This window comes from Mustela nigripes, chromosome 2, assembly GCF_022355385.1.
Source record: "Mustela nigripes isolate SB6536 chromosome 2, MUSNIG.SB6536, whole genome shotgun sequence".
NCBI classification, from domain to species: domain Eukaryota; kingdom Metazoa; phylum Chordata; class Mammalia; order Carnivora; family Mustelidae; genus Mustela; species Mustela nigripes.
Window position 1 is genome coordinate 21,878,683 of NC_081558.1, and position 20,334 is coordinate 21,899,016.

Here is a 20,334-nt window from a genome sequence, read left to right on the forward strand (position 1 = left end):
TGCCTTTTCCAAAACTGGTACTGCTTCCTCCATGTACCATACATGTACCATAAGGAAAACTGTTTTACTATCTTAGATGCATCCTCCTTGCAAATGTGGTTTGGCCTCTAATTTCTTCTGCAGCCCTATCTTCCCACCCTCCTTTATTCCAAACTGGGTCCTGTAGAACTCTTGCCAGCATTTTAAACATCCATCTCCATTGTTCTGGAGATTGATCTGAGTTCTACCAGCTTTGCCTATGATCAGCTATCCACCAGCACCGCTTCTCCAGCATCTTCCTATACCAGTGCTTGATTTTCATTGTACCTGGCAGCCCTTCACAATATACTGATTCAAGCTTACAAATATTTTCTGTATTTAACGATAAGAAAGGACACATCTATTTTTCATTCTCCTTGTTGCTTTGTCAAAGAGGAGAGGTGGAACCATTTTTAAGACCCAGAATTTTGGTCAGAATGTTTGTCCTCCATTTTCACTTTTTTTTTTTTAAAGATTTTATTTATTTGAGAGAGAGAGAGAGAATGAGAGAAAGAAAGCATGAGAGGAGAGAGGTCAGCGGGAGAAGCAGACTCCCTGCTGAGCAGGGAGTCCAATGTGGGACTCGATCCTGGGACTCCAGAATCATGACCTGAGCCAAAGGCAGTCGCTTAACCAACTGAGCCACTCAGGCACCCCCATTTTCATTTTAGTATAAATAAATAAGCTTGTATAAATACATATCAGATTAGTAATAACATTTAAAACAAGAATTCAAAAATATTACATGATCACAAATAGGCTTTCCATGTTAAAAAAATATTGAAATTGATTATGAGATTAGTCAATATAAAATGAAATCTTTACTTAAAATACATAAATCTCACCACTTCAATTTTAGAAAGACATAAATGAACTAAAAAATAGAAAGGAAAGGGGTGCCTGGGTGGGTCAGTGGGTTAAAGCCTCTGCCTTCAGTTCAGGTCATGATCCCAGGACTCTGAGACCAGAGTCCTGGGATCATGCCCCGCATCGGGGTCTCTGCTCAACAGAGAGCCTGCTTCCTCCTCTCTCTCTGCCTATTTTTGATCTCTGTCTGTCAAATAAATAAAATCTTAAAAAAAAATTTAAAAAAAAATAGAAAGGAAAATATCATGACTGAGTTTTTACAAAACAAACTGAAAATAGCAGGACTCTTCAGCTTATAAAAACACTTTCTTTTTTTTTTTTTAAGATTTTATTTATTTGACAGACAGAGATCACAAGTAGGCAGAGAAGCAGGCAGAGAGAGAGAGAGAGAGGAGGAAGCAGGCTCCCTGCCGAGCAGAGAGCCCGATGCGGGGCTCGATCCCAGAACCCTGGGATCATGACCCGAGCCGAAGGCAGAGGCTTTAACCCACTGAGCCACCCAGGCGCCCCATAAAAACACTTTCAAGAATATGGTTCAACTTCCCAAAGTCAAACAACTCCGAGTGGGCATTGTTGCCTTCCCAAACCCCAGAACAAAGGAACTCCGCCCTGTTGAACACTGCTTTGGACTGAGTTGTGTCTCCCCAAAATCCATATTTCAAATCCCAACTCCCAATGTGACTACATTTGAAGACAGCACCTTTATGAAGGTAGGAAAGGGGAAAAGAGGCCTAGGAGTGGAGACCTGATCCGGTAAGATCAATGTCCCTATATGAAGAGACACCAGAGGGGCTGCTCTCTCACTCTCTGCCATCTAAGGACACGGTGAGGTGGCTGCCAGCAAACCAGGAAATGAGTTCTCACCAGAACCTAATCATAATGGCACCCTGATCTCAGACTGCCAGTCTCCAGAACTGTGAGAAAATACACTTCTGTTGTTTAAGCTACCCAGTCTACAGTATTGTGTGATGGCAGCCCAAACAGACTGAGACAAACATGAAATCAACAGAATCAAGTATTCTATATTTTAAGAGGGAGTGTAAGTGAACAGGTTAAAAAACTAGATCTCAATATAAACTATTAAAAAAATTTGGAGTATTTTCTTACCTTCTTCAGGCATCACACAGGGCAAATACCTTGCCAATGGACTAACAATTTAACTGGGCTATTATGGCACAAAACTGTGCTGCAACAGCCACTAATCTGACCCACTATATGACACTACTCAGGTTTCTGCTCAACATGAGAGAGAGCAATAATGTTACTGAAATTAATCCCAATATGCAAGCCAGTGGTCATAAAACAAAGTGCAAGAGGGGTCCCTGGGTGGTTCAGTGGGTTAAAGCCTCTGCCTTCAGCTTAGGTCATGGTCTCAGGGTCCTGGGATCAAGCCCCGCATCGGGCTCTCTGCTTGGCAGGGAACCTGCTTCCCCCCCAACTCTGCCTGCCTCTCTGCCTGCTTGTGATCTCTGTCAAATAAATAAGTAAAATCTTTTAAAAAAGAAGTGCAAGACAATAAACCATTTTCTTCAATTATAGAGGTTCTTCAATTACAAATAAAATATTATTTTTTGACAAAAATAAAGCAATATTCTTGACTAGTCAAAAAGACAAGTCCATGGGGTGCCTGGGTGGCTCAGTGGGTTAAGCCTCTGCCATCGGCTCAGGTCATGATCCCAGGGTCCTGGGATCGAGCTCTGCATCAGGCTCTCTGCTAAGAGGGTGACTGCTTCCCTTCTTCTCTCTCTGCCTGCCTTTCTGCCTACTTGTGATTTTTGTCTGTCAAATAAATAAATAAAATCTTAAAAAAAAAAATAGACAAGTTCTGCACTGAATGGCAGAAAACACAGAAAACCGAAAAAGATTTTAGAATATGTCCAGGGAGGCCTAGCTGGCTCAGTCAGTAGAGCATGAGACTCTTGATCTCCGGATTGTAAATTCAAGCCCCAATTTTGAGTGTAGACATTACTTAAAAACAACATATTAAAAGAAATAAAATATGTCCAGTTTTCCTAATGAAGGGGCCAGGAGGAGGAAAAAGCACTCAAATCCTTTCAAGTGCTCCAACGTAAAATAACTCTAAAATCTCTAATAATGGTACCGTGGGACAAAGGAATGGGATACAGTCAGTAAAACAAATACAATCACTGCTTACATGTTTAAAGGATCCATAGGGAACTGCAGTGGACCCGGTCTCTTCTAGATAATCTTCCCAGCTTAATTCCACTTCTTCCACACCAGATCCAGCATCTGGAATTTAAATCAAAACAAAAGGAAACAAATGAGCCCCAATTAAAGAAAACTCAAGGTATAAAAACATAAACTTAGTAACCCTAACTTATACAATTTACTTCACAAGTTAATTGATTTCACACACAAAATATTCACGTGCACTTTTTAAATGGCGGGATCCCATACTGCATTGATTATCGATGAATCCCAACAGCATGGAAGTGTTACATGTTGTCTCCTGCTGGAATCCATCAGGAGCTCACTCAAACGCATTATATAAAGCTGGCGAGAGTGTAACGATTACAGTCACTCTGGACTACTATTTAATATCTAATGCCAACTACTTGACAGACCTAATAGGCATTTCAAACTTGAATTTTCAACCTGATTCTTCCTTAGTACTCTCCAAATGAGTAAAAGACATCACCAATCTGTATTTTGGCTCAGCCCAAAAATGTCGAGTTATCCTTGCTTTCCAACTTTTCTTTCACATCTTTCACATCAAAACCATCAGAAAATTCTATAGGTACCACCTTTAAAATATATCCCAAATCTAACCACTTCCCATCATTTCTATTGCTCTCTTTCTCTAGCCCAAGACCTAACCACTATATATTTTACCTTTTAATCCCAATTATAAAAAAATCTGAACTCTTGGGGAGAGTGCAAAGGCCCCACATGGTCTGACCTCTGGCTACCTTCCTTGCCACTTCATCCCCAACCAGCCTCTTTGCTCCCTGCACTTAAGTGACCCTGGGATTCTTACTATTCTCTAATCATGTTCAATCCTCAAAGTCTCCTCTGCGTTTATTTCCTCAGCTCAAAGACTCATTCCCCAGTGTCATTCCCAGCTTCATTTCATTCAAGCCTCTCCTCGAACATCCTCTCTCCAGAAAGGCCTTCCATCAGTACTTATCTAATGCAGAAAACCCAGACTCTAGTTTCATTATCTTAAAGGCATTCATTTCTACTTGACAGTGCACCATACATCTTTTTATCCTCCCCATTAGAAAATAAACTCTGTTATTTCAGACAGGACTTTGTGTTGGTCGCTCCTGTATCTCTGTCACAGCACACTCAATAAATTTTTTGTTGAGTAGGCAAAGATTCAAATATTCCAGAATCCAATAATCCCAATTTACATAAATTCTCTAAGAGCAGGGTTTTGTTTCCTGATGTATCCCCATTGCCCAAAACAACGCCTGCCACTAGAGTTCACAATGAATAGGGGCTGAATGAGTGCACCCTAGGGGAACCTGAGCTTCAGACAAACACAAGGAGGCAAGTACAAGGACGCTCACCACAGCACTGTGTGGAACAGCACCAGACAAAAGCAATCAGTAGGAGAAGAGACAGATTACGGCAGTTCTTCTACAGCGAGTAGTACTGTATAGCAGATGAAATGAATGAACTAGTTTTGGCATAGATAAATCTCAAATAAAACCCCACATCGAATAAAAACAGCAGGTGCAGAATGAAAAGCACAAGATACAGTTTAGACTTCAAAGGAAACTTTGCAGTATCTCTTTATAAATGCATGCATATTAATAAGAGTATAAAAAACAAAGATGGGAAGACGATACATCGACTTCCAACAGTGCTACCTTTGGTGATGAGAGGAGAAAACAGGATTAGAAGGGAAAAGAGGCTGAAATTTTTCTTTCAAAAAGAAAAGGGGGGGGGACAACACATGAAAACATGTTTAACATTATAAGGTAAATGCAAATCAGAGCCACAATGAGACACACCTCACACCCCCTAGAATGACCATTATCCGAAAAAGCAAAAAACAAGTGTTAACAAGGATATGAAAAACTGGAATCTTTGTGCACTGCTGGTCTGGGAATGGAAAATGGTGCGGCCACTGTAGAAAACTATATGGTGGTTTCTCGAACAATTAAAAGTACAATCACCCTATGACCCAGCAATTCCACTTCTGGGTACCTACCACAAAGAATTGAAAGCAGGGACTCAGATGTTTATACACAAAGGTTCGTAGCAGTAACAGTCATAGGCGCCAAAAGGTAGAAGCTACCTAAGTATCCATAAATAGATAAACAGATAAATAAAAGGTGGTACATACATAAAATGGAACATTACTCAGCCTTAAAAAGGAAGGATATCTTGGCACACATGACAACACAGATGAACATGGACACGACGCTAAGTAAGCCACTTGCAAAAGGACAGATCCTGTATGATTCCACTTCCATGCAAGAGCTACAGCAGCCACACCCAGAGAGACAGAAAAGAGAACGGGGGCTCCCAAGGCCTGAGAAAGGGAGATGGGGAGTTACTGTTGTGTAACAGGTCCAGAGCTTCAGTCTGGGAGGATGAAAAAGTGCCGGAGATCCCCGTAGTGATGGTTGTACAACAATGTGAATGTACTTCATGCTCTGAACTGTACACTTCAAAATGGTTAAAATGGCAGACTCTGTATTAAGGATATTTTACAGGATGAAAAAAATGGGAACAAATATTGGACAATGATAACATTAATTCTTCACAGTAGGTAACACCAGTGTTTGTTATATTGTTTTCCATTCATTTTTATCCATGTGTGTTTGTTATATTATTTTCCATTTGTTTTTAAGTGTTTTTCCAATTTTTCACCAGAAATGTAACCAGCCAAAAAAGACTAAATTGGGAGCATCCTGGAAGTATGGGTTAGTAGAAAGTCAATTTTCATTACCAAACCATAATAAGGCTGAACACTCATGGTCCTTAGCTAGGAGGAACCTTCTCCCTCAAACAGCATGCTAACTTACAAATAAAAGATCAACAGCAACATTATAAATAATGAATTATAGAACTAAACCCTCATAAATTAAAATCTACTAATAAGCCAAGAAGAAACAAACTAATAATCTGGTAGAAAAATGACCAAAATACAGGAAGAGAGAATTTATCAAAAAGAAATGCAAATCATTCTTAAACATATGGAAACATGTGGAAATTTACTCATTTTAAAAGAAATGTAAATTAGAGGGCCATCTGGGTGACTCAGTCCAAAGTGTCTGCCTTCCCTTGGGCTCAGGTGGTGATCCCAGGGTCCTAGGATCAAACGTCCCCCGCCCCCCACCGTCCTGCTCAGTGGGAAGCCTGCTTCTCTCTCTCCCACTCCCCTGCTTATATTCCCTCTCTCACTGTCTCTCTGTCAAATAAAGTCTTTAAAAAAAAAAAAAAAAGAAAAGAAAAGAAATGTAAATTGGAACAGCACTAAGGTATCAGATTGGAAATAAAATCCCAAAGTTTGACAACATACTCTATGGTAAGGCTGTGCTTAAGCAGGTAAAGCACAATGACACAAACCTGGTGAAAGAGAACTTGGCAATATCTAGCAAAATACATATGTATTTACCTTTTGATCAGCAATCCCACTTCTAGGACTCTATCCCAAAGATATGCTGGCAAAAATACAAAAAGACATATGTACAAAGCTATTCATTTTTGCAGCACTATTTGTAATACCAAGATTGGAAACAACCCAAATGTCCATCAGTAAGGAAGTGGCTGAATAAAATATGGTATATATATCCATATAGCTGTAAAAAAGGGAGAAAGATTACTACATAATGCTGAGGGAAACATATTTAAATCAAAAGAAAAAAATCCAACTAAAAATGAACTGAAACAAAAATACCTAATTGTTGGTGACATAACCTCAAGGAAAACAGGATTACTTTATGTCATATTAAAATACAGTATCTTGGGGCGCCTGGGTGGCTCAGTGGGTTAAAGCCTCTGCCTTTGGCTCAAGTCATGATCCCAGAGTCCTGGGATCGAGCCCTTCATGGGGCTCTCTGCTCAGGGAGTCTGCTTCCTCCTCTCTCTGCCTGCCTCTCTGTCTTCTTATAATCTCTGTCTGTCAAATAAATAAATAAATAAAGCTTTAAAAAAAAAAATGTCTGACTGCAAACCCCAGTGGAATATATTTTAAGGCAAAAACCATAAAGAAATTTTAAACCTCACACTGTTATCTGTTATACTTGGAATGTTGGTATTATTGAAAAAATTACAGAAATATTACAGGGTAAATAAGTGATGATGTTAACATCATTATGAAACAACACAATTCCAAAAAAAAAAAAAGAGACACAAGCATAAAATCAAAGAAGTAAAAGCCCTGCAACTTTAAATTAAAATAGTAACTATAAAATGAAGCCATCTGATTCCTTTCTCTTCAAAAGACGTGTAGTTTCTAGCTATGTCTATGGAAAAGGCCTTATAAGAAATGACAACCTAGTATCAATGAGCACCCCAGCACCCAGACTATGGTCTCTAAATATTATATCCACTGTTCAAAAATAAAAAACACAGTTTTCCTGAGAAATGGTAGATTGTTAAGTTTGGGGCAAAAATGTGCAAGAGTTACCTGGGACCCTTACTACACTAGAAAGCAAGGACTGAACTATCAAAGACACATGACATCACACCAAAAGAACACAATCTGAAAGATCACTCACTGCTCTAGAACAGGGCAGTCTGATCATCAAACGAAGGATGACACCAATGGAATCAAATTCATCACATACGTGCGTGTGTGTGTGCGTGTGTGTGTACATGTGTGTGCATACACATGCATGCACTTTATATCCATGCATTAACAGTAACATTTAAAACAAAACACTGATCAACTTCCTAAATGGCAGAGTAAGTACTTCAGTGAACCCAGTCTCCCAGAAAAGTAGCAAATCACTGCCTAAAAATGATGAAAATCAACTATTTCAAAGTTGCAAAATTAGCTAATGGCACACGACAAACTGAAAGGTTAACTACTCAAGACAAGCTCCTAGGCTTGGTTAGAGGAGCCGGGTTGTGGCTTAAGTTGGGGCTATTCCCATTCCTCATCCCTCTTCAGCTCAAAATAGAAATTTTGTTTTTGAAAACACAATAACCACAAGGAAACTCCATAGTAAGCCCCTTAGCAGAATAAGAAGGACAGAGGTAAGAATGACTAAAATTAAAGACAGAGAAAAGAAAAAAATGAAAAGAGTATGGAATAGCAATATAAGATCCAACCCTAGTGCCAGCAGAATCCCAGAAAAAGAAAATGAGAACAGGGCTGAAAAAGTATTTGAAGAAATAACAGGTGAAATTTTTCCAATTTTGGCAAAAACCATAATTTCAAGAAACTAAGAAAACTCCAAACAAGATAAACCCAAGGAAATATGTGCAAAGATACACCAAAAGTCAAACTTCTGAAAACTAAAGACAAAGAAAAAAAATCTTAACAGCAGCAGGAGAAACTACACCTCTCTTAGGGTGACTGGAGGAGAGGGGGTTCCAATGACAGCAGATTTCTCATCCGAAACCATGGAGGCCAGAAAGCACAGGACTTCTCAAGAGATGAGAGAAAAGAATTTTCTACCCAGAATTCCATTTCCAGCAAAAATATCCTTCAATAATAAATAGGGAAATTAAGGCACTGTCAGAGGAAGGTAAAATATTTTTATCACTAGCAGATCAACCCTAAAAAAAAAATGGCTAAAAAAAAAAAATTCCATAAATAGAAATGGAATGACAGAAGGAATCTTAGAAAATCAGGAAGGAAGACATCAGGAAGGGACAAATTTGAAGAGTACAAATATTGGAAAATATAATACATTTTCCTCCTCCTTCTGACTTTATGTTCGACAGTTGAGGCAAAATTTTAAGTGTCTGATGTGGTTCTCAAAATCTGTACAGGTAAAGTTTCCACACCTGGCTCAAATTAATAAAATGATGACACCAGCAAAGTATGCTCAGTTATGTATAGATTGTGTTATACCTAGGGCAACCACTAAACAGCCATAGAAAAAGATAACATTCAACAACACTATATACAAATCAAAATGAATTGAAAACCAAATGCCAGAGGGGATGTGAAGAAACCAGATCTCTAATACATTGCTGGTAAGAATGTACAGCCTCTCTGGAAAGCAGTTGGGCTGTTTCATTATTAGACATATAATCCAGAAAAATAAAATCTTAATGTACATGATTGCTCACAGCAGGTCTATTTGTAATAGCTAAAAACCGGAAGCAACGAAAATGTACTACAGTAGGTGAATAGTTAATCAAACTGTAGTACACCCATGGAATATTACTGAGCAATAAAAGGGAATTACTGATAACATGCATGAATTTGGATAGCTCTCAAGGGCATTATCTTGAGTGAAAAAAGCAAATCTCAAAAAGCCACATACTATGTAATCCTATTTATATAACATTCTTGAAATGACACAGAGATGGAGAGGAGACTAACAAGGTACCTGGGGCAAGAGAAAGTTGGGGGAAAGCAGGGAGTGGATGACGGGTGTAGTAGAGAAGAATTCTTTGTGGTAATGGAACAGTTCCGTATCTTGACTGAGGTCATGGTTAGGGGAAGCTACATGTGATCAAATGACAGAGAACTACATATACTTTGTACATAGGTCAATTTCCTGGCTTTTATATTGTTCTACACTTAAGGAGATGTAACTAATGGTAGAAATGGGTGAGGGGTACACAAGGACCTGTTAGTACCATCTTTGCAACTTCTCATGAATCTGTAATTATTTCAAAATCAAAGTAACTATCAAAATTAAATTTTTTAAAGATCTCTGTTCAAAAAAGTTACATTATGAGTTCAAAAAAGGTACATTATGAGTACCCCCTAGTGCCAGGTTCTCTGCTAGGGACAGAGAAAGAACTCACATCTTCAAAGAGCTCCCCGTTCAGTGGCAGAAAGACAAATTGGACAACACAGGTAAGTAAGAGAATCCTGCACTATGAAAAAGGAATTCTCTTCAGCAAAACCAATACCTGCATCCAGCTGCTGCTCCCCGTTCATTTCCACAGAACATGGGCTGTCTCCTCCCCACGCAAAGGAAAGGCCTTATGGTTCCGCTCTGATCTGAAGATTACTCGTAGGTCTTAAGCATCAGCTCAGTGGGCATCCAAAGGTCCAAATGAAAGTGCTGGAAAGTCAAAAAGAACACACAAAAGCCTGAAACCCAAGTGTAGTGTACTCATTCATAAGACCTGGCACTGCAGTGAGTGGGGAGGGTTCATGAAACAGACACACACTGGCAGAATAGAGGGGATGAAAGAAAAAATGGGTATCTTTCCTAATTTTGGAGACTGTGTATGTAAATGTGAGAGTGTGTGTGTCTATCTGTATATGCAGAGACAGCACTATCAAGATCTTGATATCTAAAAATCACAACACACTAACACGTATATGAATCACTCTTTAACCCTTAGCACCATGACTCCTACCCACAAAAACTCTAATTCCTAATGAATCCCTGAAGGAAAAAGGTAGCTTTCAAAGCTCTGTCTTATCCAATGAATAAGATTAAGGATATATTATTTTATCTAGTTTTTCATTCCACTTATCTAGGCTATTATGCAGAACCAACAAGCATCAACTACATTAGTCTACAGTTACAGTTATAAAGGGAACCTCTCCAAAATAAGCTTGGAACTCACTTATTTTTATTTATATTTTTTAAAGATTTTATTTATTTGACAGAGAGGAAAGCACAAGTAGGTAGAGGGAGAGAGAGAAGCAGTCTCTCCAGTGAGCAGGCAGTCCAAAGCAGGGCTCGATCCCAGGACCCTGGGATCATGACCTAAGCCAAAGGCAGCTGCTTAACCAACTGAGCCACTCAGGCAACCCAGAACCCATTTACTTTTTATAATCACATACCATAATTTCCCACTTTAAAAAGCATGTAATTCCACAGGTTTGAGTAAATTTACAGAGCCGTGTAGCTACCACTATATCCAGTTTTATAATATTTCCATTACCTTGAAAAAAAATACTTCATTCCTACTTGCAATTCCTCCCCATCCTGTCAAGGACTTGACCTTCCCAGGGCTCTACAGCAAGGAAGTAAGAGAACCAGGTTTCAAACCAAGCAAAATGTCTATATCCCATGTCCTCAAGCAAGTATTTTACTGACTCTCAATGGGAAGCCACTGAAGGCTTCTTTAAGCATAGAAAGGAAATTATCAAATCTGTGTTTTAAAAAAGATCACTCTGGACCCAAATAGAGAAAGCATAAGGGAATGACAGCAAAGAAAACAGGCAAACATAAAACTTCCACATGCCAAAAGACATCATAAATAAAACTCAAAGGTAAGAGAGTGTATCTTAGAAGTTCTCACCATAAGAAAACAGATTTTTTTTTTTTAAACTATGTATGGTAGTGGATATTAACTAGACTTATTTTGGTGATCATTTTGCAAGGTATACAAATATTGAATTGTTATGTTGTATACCTGAAACTAGCAGAATATTATTTGTCAATTATATTTTACTAAAAATAAACAAGACAATGGAGATTGGTGAAAGTATTAGCAACATATAATGGGTTCGTTTCCATATACAGGCTCCTATAATTCAACAACAAAAAAGAAAAAAATGGGCAAAATAGGTAAGCGATCCACATTAAAAAAAATCAGAGTTAAAGCTTATAAAAATGTGTTCAATCTCATTAGGAAGAGGAAAGTAATTTTTAATTATATATGACTTTTTCACCTTACAGACTGGTAAAATTTTTAAATTTTATTTATTTTTTTAAAGATTTTCTTTATTTATTTGACAGACATAGATCACAAGTAGGCAGAGAGGCAGGCAAAGAGAGAGAGAGAGGGAAGCAGACTCCCCGCTGAGCAGAGAGCCCAATGCGGGGCTCGATCCCAGGACCCTGAGATCATGACCTGAGCCAAAGGCAGAGGCTTAACCCACTAAGCACCCAGGTGCCCCCCAGACTGGTAAAATTTTTTTAAACTAAAAAAGTCCATTGTTGGCAAGGAAGGTGGACGAATGGGAGAACTTCGGAGTACAGACTTTCTGGAGAAGAATTTAATGAAAAATTTTAACTTACAAAGATTTAAAAGACACAAATTCTTTGAGCAGTGATTCTGGTAGTGAGAATCTTTCATACAAAACACATGTGTGGGCGGCTTCATAACAGTGATGCTTACAGCAGTATTATCGTTAATGGTGAGAAACCAGAGACAACCCATATGTCTACCAAATGGGAATGGAATGGCCACATACATAATGATACACCGATACTAGGAAATACTCCACAATTGTTAGAAAAATTTAGGTAGATCCATAAAAAGCACATGGGAATACTGTCTATACTGCTGAGTGGAAAAAGCAAATGAAGGACATTATTTGTATTAACTTTTTAAAATCCCATGTCTACTCTTTATTTGACTACATTTGTGACTTTTCGTAAAACATTTATTTATTTGAGAAAGAAAGTGGGGGAGGGGCAGAGGGAGAGAGAGAGGGTCAAGCAGACCCTGCGCTGAGCACAGAACCGGACATGGGGCTCCATCCCAGGACCCCAAGATCAAAACCTGAGCCAAAGTCAGATGCCCAACCGACTGAGGCACCCAGGAGCCCCAACGTTTGTGACTTTTAACAAATGACTTAACTCATTTGTGCCAATGGCACCCCTTTAAAAGAGGGATAACAGTACTGTACCTACTTCAGAGGACTGCTACGTAGATAAGACAATCTGTGAACAGCACTAAGCACGGAGTTGACTACACGGTAAATGCTGAATTAATGTTACCTTTATACAATGTTGACTGATTCAAGTTCCTATGGCACTAATGTAGTGCATTACCTCTACAGAGGACATCCTGTCACTTCATCGGGGGTCTGATGCAGCAAAGCAAAGACTACATAAATATCTGTTGGTTCACTAGGCTTTGAAGATGTCATCCACTGCTTATGTTCATAAACTCTTGGAATATGCCAGCATATTTTGTGCAGAGAGCCACCAAGTGCAAAATGATTACACACACACACACACACACACACACACACACTATATATATATATATATAAAATAAGTGAAGTTTAAAAGCCAAGGATAAGAAAAGTTGGGAAAACCACAAGTCTTATGAAGCTGAGAGCTAAAGCTGTGATATATTTTTTTAAGATTTTATTTATTTATTTGTCAGAAGAGAGGGAAAGGGAGAAGACACACAAGCAGAGAGAGAAGCACACTTCCCGCTGAGCAGAGAGCCCAATGCAGGACTTGATCCCAGGACCCTGGGATCATGACCTGAGCCCCTGGGATCATGACCAGAGCTGAAGGCAGACACTTAACCGACTGAGCCACCCAGGCATCCCTATTTTTTCAATCTTACAGCATCACTAAGATTTTAACCAATGAATGATCAGTTCAGCATCTTAATAGGATTAGGAGAAATAAACTCATGAAGCCATTTGCTGTGGAACATTTGTAAGATCTTTTTATTGCTGTCTTTCTATGCAACGAAGGGGAAAAAAACAGCAAAATATCTGGGAGCCTAGAATATGGAAATTTAATTCCTTTTTCATTTATTTCCTTTATTTCCTATTCATATTAAATTGCTTTACTTTATTTTATCATTGATTTTGGTATTATAATTCCTCTTGTAGTTACCAGAACACATTAGAGTTACTCATTTAAATAAGTTCTCATGAACTAACTATCTGAACCTTGCTCATCTTATTTAGAATATTTCAGTGAAATAAACAGTGCCTAGATACTTAAAAAGTGCTCCAAGAAGACATACTGAAGCCAGTATAAGATATACTAAAAGCTAACGGTACAAAATAAGCCTTGAGGTCAAACACACACATACACACAAAACAAAACAAAACTGAAAATGAAACCCAGGTAGAATAAAATGAAACTGAATTCACTATTTCATGTTTGGAGATACATCAGTGTAAACTCATGGAACACTTCTGTTTTAACAGCTTTTTTAAAAGACCTAAAAGCCATATGAACAACAACCAGCCTTCATCTTGTTTGGGCTTACATTTGCAGTCCACACCGTAAGCCTCCACTAGCCGGCTTCATGTTAATGCACTTTGTCTTCAAGGATAAGACTAAACACTAAGTAAGAGCATTATGTGAAGAAGTTACAACAACCCAAGAGAGATTTCTGTAGGAGAGAGCCTCCGCCAAAATCATTTAATAAGCCCAACATAAATAACTTTTAAAGCATTAGTTAGAAGAAGGAAAGAAACTCAGAGTGGCTCTAGAAGTTTGTATCCAGTTCATATAGTAGTTACAAGAAAATACTTTAATTCAGGAAGTATTTACCAGGTAGTTAAAAGGAAAATTCCCATTGAAATGTTTAAATTTTCACTCTTGTCCCTCAACTTAACGGATGGAAGCCCAGGATTAATTTCAAGTATGCTGTTAAATATGGTAAATGCAAACAATTCAGCAAATTTGATGCTCCATTTTGGGTCTATTTGTAAAGTAAATGCCCTTGACAGCAAATGCTAGTGGTAGAGTCACTATTTTTTCATTCCCCAACAGATGTAGATTTCTACTGGCTTTTCACGCTCCACAACAGTCAATCATTACTCCCTGATCTCGTACACACCCTATCTGACGGGCTACCTAAATTAAACGTTTTGCTTCCATCTGTCAAATGTCATGTAATTTGATTATTAGGGATAGAAATCTTCCATTGTTTCATTAAGTTGTTTATTGCTGTTGTTTTTAACCCACTGCTCCATGTCTAACTAGGGAAATTAAAAAAAATAAAGTCTAATAAAGTCAATCTTAGCCACTCATATCATCTAAATTAAATCTGACCCTAACTTTACTTTTCTATGATTATGTAAACCCAACACAAGGCACATCTATCTCAGTTAAACAAATCAGTACTAATGAATTTATAAAGCCAATAGAAGTTTTAAACAAAGCCCAGAGCTCAAGAATACCCTGAATTTTTTTAAAGGTGACCACTGTCACTAACTGTCAGGAAAATACAAATCAAAACCATCATGATATAGCACCACACACTTGTCAGAACACCATTATCAGAAAGATAAGATAACAAACGTTGGCAAGGATGTGGGAAAAGCGAACCCTCATGTGCATTGTTGGTGGGTATGGGAATTGGTTGCAGCCACCATGGAAAACAGCATGGGGATTCCTCAGAAAATTAAAATTACAAGTAACATATGATCCAGAATTTCCCCTTTGGGGTATTTATTTGAAGAAAACAAAAATATGAACTCAAAAAGATATCTATATTCCCCTATTCACTACAGCATTATTTACAAGAGCTAAGACGTGGAAGCAACTTAAGGGTTCAACTTAAGGGATGAACGGATAAATAATGTGGTATACATACACATACACACATGAAATATTCTTCAGCCACAAGAAAAGAACAAAATCCTGCTGTTTGCAACAACATGGATGGACCTTAAGAGCAGTATACTGAGTGAAATAGGTCAGAGAAGGACAAATGCTATATGCTCTCACACAAAGAATTTAAAAAAAAAAATCAAAACCAACCCCCCCGGCCAACTCACAGACGCAGAGAACAGATTGGTGGTTGCCAGGGATGAGGGGTGGGCAAGGTGGATGAGGGTGGTCAAAAGGTACCAATGCCAGTTATAAAATAAATACATCCCAAATATGTAAAGTGCAGCATGATGACTACAGTTGACAACACTGTATCGTGTATTTGAAAGTTGCAAAGAGAGTAAATCTTAAAGGTTCTCATCATAAGAAAAAAAGTTTTTGTAACTCTATGTGGTGGTGAATGTTACCAAAACATACTGTTGTCATCATTTTGCAATATATTCATATATTAAATCATTATGCTGTACACCTTCGATTAATACAATGTTCTATTTATATCTCAATTTAAGATGCTAAATGATGAGCCAATATTTTAAAAGGATGTTTTAAACTAACATGAGAAATTTTTAAGTAAAATTCGGCATAAACATACAATGTAATACTACAGGGCCACTAAAAATCGCCTTACAGAAATGTTTTCCTTTCCAATCAAAATCCCAAGAAGGTATTTTATTTTAAAATGCTCATTTAAGGGGCGCCTGGGTGGCTCAGTCAGTTAAGTGTCCGCCTTTGGCTCAGGTCATGATCCCAGGGTCTTGGGATGGAGCCCTGCATTGGGCTCTCTGCTAAGTGGAGAGCCAGCTTCTCCCTCTCCCTTTCTACCTACCTCTGTCTACTTGTGCTCTCTCTATCTCTCTGTCAAATAATAAATAGAATCTTTTAAAAACAAACAAATAAATAAATAAAGCTAATTTAAGGGTGGCTCAGTTGGTTAAACGTCCAACTCTTGGCTTTGGCTCAGGTCATGATCTCAGGGTTATGTGACTGAGATCCATGTTGGTGGGGGGGGGTCCACACTCAGCAGGAAGTGTGCTTGAGATTCTCTCTCTCCCTCTGCTCTTCCCACTACTGCACATGCTCTCTCTCTTCCCTAAATAAATAAATAAATCTTTTAAAAATGTATGAAATAAAATAAAATGCTAATTTAAAAATGTATTTAAAAGATACAAAAATAAAATATCCAATGTATCTAGCTGTACAACCCAGCCACATTTTTGTAAAAGATGATATGTGATGAGGCTAGTTCCTTCTATCAGAATATTAAGATAGTATGGTTCTAGTGCAAGAAAATATACACACATCAATAAAGTAGAATGAGGATGAGAAACAGATGTACGCATACAAGGATACAGCAGGTAATAAAATGGCATCCCATATCAACTGTGAAAGGACGAACACACACAGAGTCCGGAACTGGCTATACATTCTAAGAGGAAAAACACTGCATCCTTACTTCATGCTGCCACATAAATAAACTCCGGGTGAATTAAAAGAGCAAACCATGAAAAACAAGACTCCAAACAAATTAAAATAAAACATAAGGGAATATGGTTTTAAACCCTGGGACAGTACAGACATCTTTAAGCAATGAGGCCATAAAATGGAACATTTAAAAACATTTAAAACTTCTGATTGGCAGAAAGATACCATAAACAACTTTAAAAACCAAGCCACAGACTAGAAGAAAATATTTCCAGCATATATAATACACAAAGGATTAACAGTCATAATCACAGAAAGCACCAATAAATCACAGAAATAAATCACAGAAAGCACCAATAAAGAAAAAAAAGGCCAAACTTAATGGAGAAAAAAGGTATGAATAGGAATTTTAGAGAAGAAATGCAAATAATCAATAAACATATGAAAATATGTTCAATGTCAAGGGCTTAAGTGAGTTATTTCTCACTCAGGTTGGCAAAAATAAAAGATTAGTAATATCCAATACAGGTGAAAATATATAGAGAAATGGATGCTGTCATTACTAGTTGAAGAGCACAAATGGCTGCAACCCTTTAGAGAGAAATTTTATTCCATCAAAAATTTTAACTTGGATTCTCTGCAACCACACAATTCCATTTCCAATATCTGATTCAGAAAAATACCCAAAGAAAATAAAGAAATAAGTAGCATACATTTTCAAAGAAAGAGAAGAAACTGTTGTCCCCTCCAGGGCATACACGAGAAACACCCCATGTGTACAATGTAAGGGCCTAAATGTGTGCTTGAACACCATCTACACTAAGGGAGAAATGAGGATGTCAACGTCAATCAGTAAGTCAGGACACCTCCCTAATGCGAGGGTTAGAAAGAACAGGATAGTTTCATAGGGACGGAGCTTGTGTTGAGGGTGGGGTGTTCCACAGTTTGGGGACTACACAGTAGTTATTACACATACAGGCATTCCTTGTTTAACTGCAATTCACTCCATTGTGCTCCACAGATATTGCAGTTTTTACAGATGGACGGTCTGTGGCAACCCTATATTAAGCAAGTCTGTTGGCACCACTTTGTATTTCTGTGTCACACTTTGGGAATTCTGGCAATATTACAAACTTTGTGTTACTATATTTGTTATGGTGACCTATGATCAGTGATTATGACTTGCTGAAACCTCAGATAAGGGTTAGTGTTTTTTAGCAATTTTTTTAAAAAGACTTTACTTTTTTATTGACAGAGAGGGACAGCAAGAGAGGGAACACAAGCAGGGAGAGTGGGGGAGGGAGAAGCAGTCTTCCCGAAGAGCAGGGAGCCGGATGCAGGGATCGATCCCAGAACCCTGAGATCAAGACTTGAGCCAAAGCCAAATGCTTAATGACTGAACCACCCAGGAGCCCCTATTTTTTAGCAATATTTTTAAAGTAAGGTACGTGCATTGTTTTTTGGAGATATAATGCTACTGCATACCTGCCAGACTATAAAATACTATAACCATAACTTTTATATATACTAGAAAACCAAAAAATTCCTGTAACTCATTTTATTCTGATATTTACTTTATTGGGGTGGTCTGGAACTGAAGGCACAGTCTCCAGGGTATGCCTGTATCTGTATATGTATGTATTGCCAAACACATACAAAACTATTTCTACATCTAGACATATGTATGTGCAGAAGCCCTTAAAATGGTCTGGAAGAATACATCCAAGTCACTATCAATGTTTATGAGACGGACTCAGGTATAGAGCAAAAGGGAATTTTTGCTTTATCTGCACTGGATAAATTTTTTTAGGATGACAATGTATTCGTATGTGTATTTCTGTGACTTAAATTTTTATTTTAAGAAAACGCAAATGTATTTATTAAAATGGAAATCTATTCCATTTTTTCAACAAATTTTTTTCAACGAATATTTACCAGAAACCTATGTGTTGGGCCCTGTAAAAGTATTAGAGCTCTGTGAGTGCAGACGGACAAAGACCTGGAGACGAGGAAGGAGACAGCATGCCACGCCGAGGGGAAGGCCAGCGGAGGCTGCAGTGAGAACACATGAGCTGTACTCCCAGAATGGCATGGAGCCGGGGAGCAGAGGCCACAGAAGCAAGGGAGCAAGCAAGACAGGGCAGCAGGAGCGAAGGCAGGCCGACTGCCACTCCAAGACTGCTCTGGGAACACCACATGCCTGCAGCCCTAATGGAACTATGGTATTTACCAGCGACCCGACTCATCTGGGATGGACGACACATGAAGGCAACGCTAGTGGCAAATGTAAAATGTTGCAATCACTGTGAAAAACAGTCTAGTAGTTCTTCAGGATGTTAAACATCAAGTCACCATATGACCTAGCAATTCCACTCCTCGATGTATTTCCAAGAGTACTGAAACCATGTACCCAAAAAACACATACAGGAAAGGTCATGGCATGACTCATAAGAGACAAAAGGTATGAAACACCCCAAATGTCCATCAACTGATGGATGGTAAGTAAAACGTGATACATCTAATACAATGGAATATTATTCAGCCACAAAAGGAATGAAGCACTGATACATGCTATAAGTTAGGTCACTGAAAATATACCAAGTAAAAGAAGTCAAACATAAACGGCCACATATCGGGAGGTGGGTCGGGGGCAGGGACAACTGGGTGTTGGGCTTTAAGGAGGGCACGTGATGTAATCAGCACTGGGTGTTATGTGCAACTGATCAGTCACTAAATTCTATCCCAGTAACTAATAATACAGTATATGTTAACTAAATCGAGTTTAACAAAAAAAAAAAAAAAATTTTTTAAGAAAAAAAAAAAAAAAAAAAAGGCCACATACTAAATGCTTCCATTTGTATAGAATGGCTAGAACAGGCAAGTCCATCGAGACAGAAGGTAGATTAGCAAGGCTGCCAAGAGCTAGAGGAAAAGAATAATGGGGAGGGGGGGCGCCTGGGTGGCTCAGTGGTTTAAAGCCTCTGCCTTTGGCTCAGGTCATGACCCCAGGGTCCTGGGATCGAGCCCTGCATTGTGCTCTCTGCTTAGCAGGGGAGCCTACTTCCTCCTCTTTTTGGGGCACCTGGGTGGCTCAGTTGGGCCTCTGCCTTCAGCTCAGGTCATGATCTCAGGGTCCTGGGATCGAGCCCCACATCAGGCTCTCTGCTCAGCAGGGAGCTTGCTTTCCCTTCTCTCTCTGCCTTCTTGTGATCTCTCTCTCTCTGTCAAATAAATAAATACAATCCTTAAAAAAAAAAAAAAGAAGAAGAAGAATGGGAAGGCACTTCTACTGTATACAGTTTCTCATGGGGGCATTGAAACATTCCAAACTTAGATTGTCACGACAGCCCTACAACTCTGAATAAAAATCGTTCAACTGGATAGTACACCTGAAACTAGTATAACATTCTCTATCAACTATAAACACTCCACATGGCTGTACACTCTAAATGAATGAATTTTATGGTATATAAAATATTTCTTTATCAAGCTGTAAAAAATTTAAATCACCTGTATTAAGAACACAACTGTGCTTTTAAAATAACATTATTTCTTGGGGCGCCTGGGAGGTGCAGTCAGTTAAGCATCTGACTCTTGGTTTCGGCTCAGGTCCTGGTCTTAAGGTTGGTTTCAGCTC

At 38.5% G+C, this 20,334-nt stretch overlaps 1 protein-coding gene across 7 annotated transcripts in view; it reads right to left on the reverse strand.

Annotated features, from left to right (window-relative positions):
- The window catches only part of SFMBT1 (Scm like with four mbt domains 1), a 119,926-nt gene that overhangs the window by 44,211 nt on the left and 55,381 nt on the right, over positions 1–20,334 (reverse strand). For 6 of the 7 annotated variants that reach the window (XM_059389939.1, XM_059389935.1, XM_059389938.1 and 3 more), the window contains 2 exons: positions 9,904–10,058; positions 3,041–3,135 (listed from right to left, as the gene is read on the reverse strand). In XM_059389939.1, the coding sequence (XP_059245922.1) occupies positions 3,041–3,135; positions 9,904–9,931 (123 nt within the window). In that variant the 5' untranslated portion in view covers positions 9,932–10,058. The remainder of the gene's footprint in view (positions 1–3,040; positions 3,136–9,903; positions 10,059–20,334) is intronic. The other variant, XM_059389940.1, reaches the window with a different exon arrangement.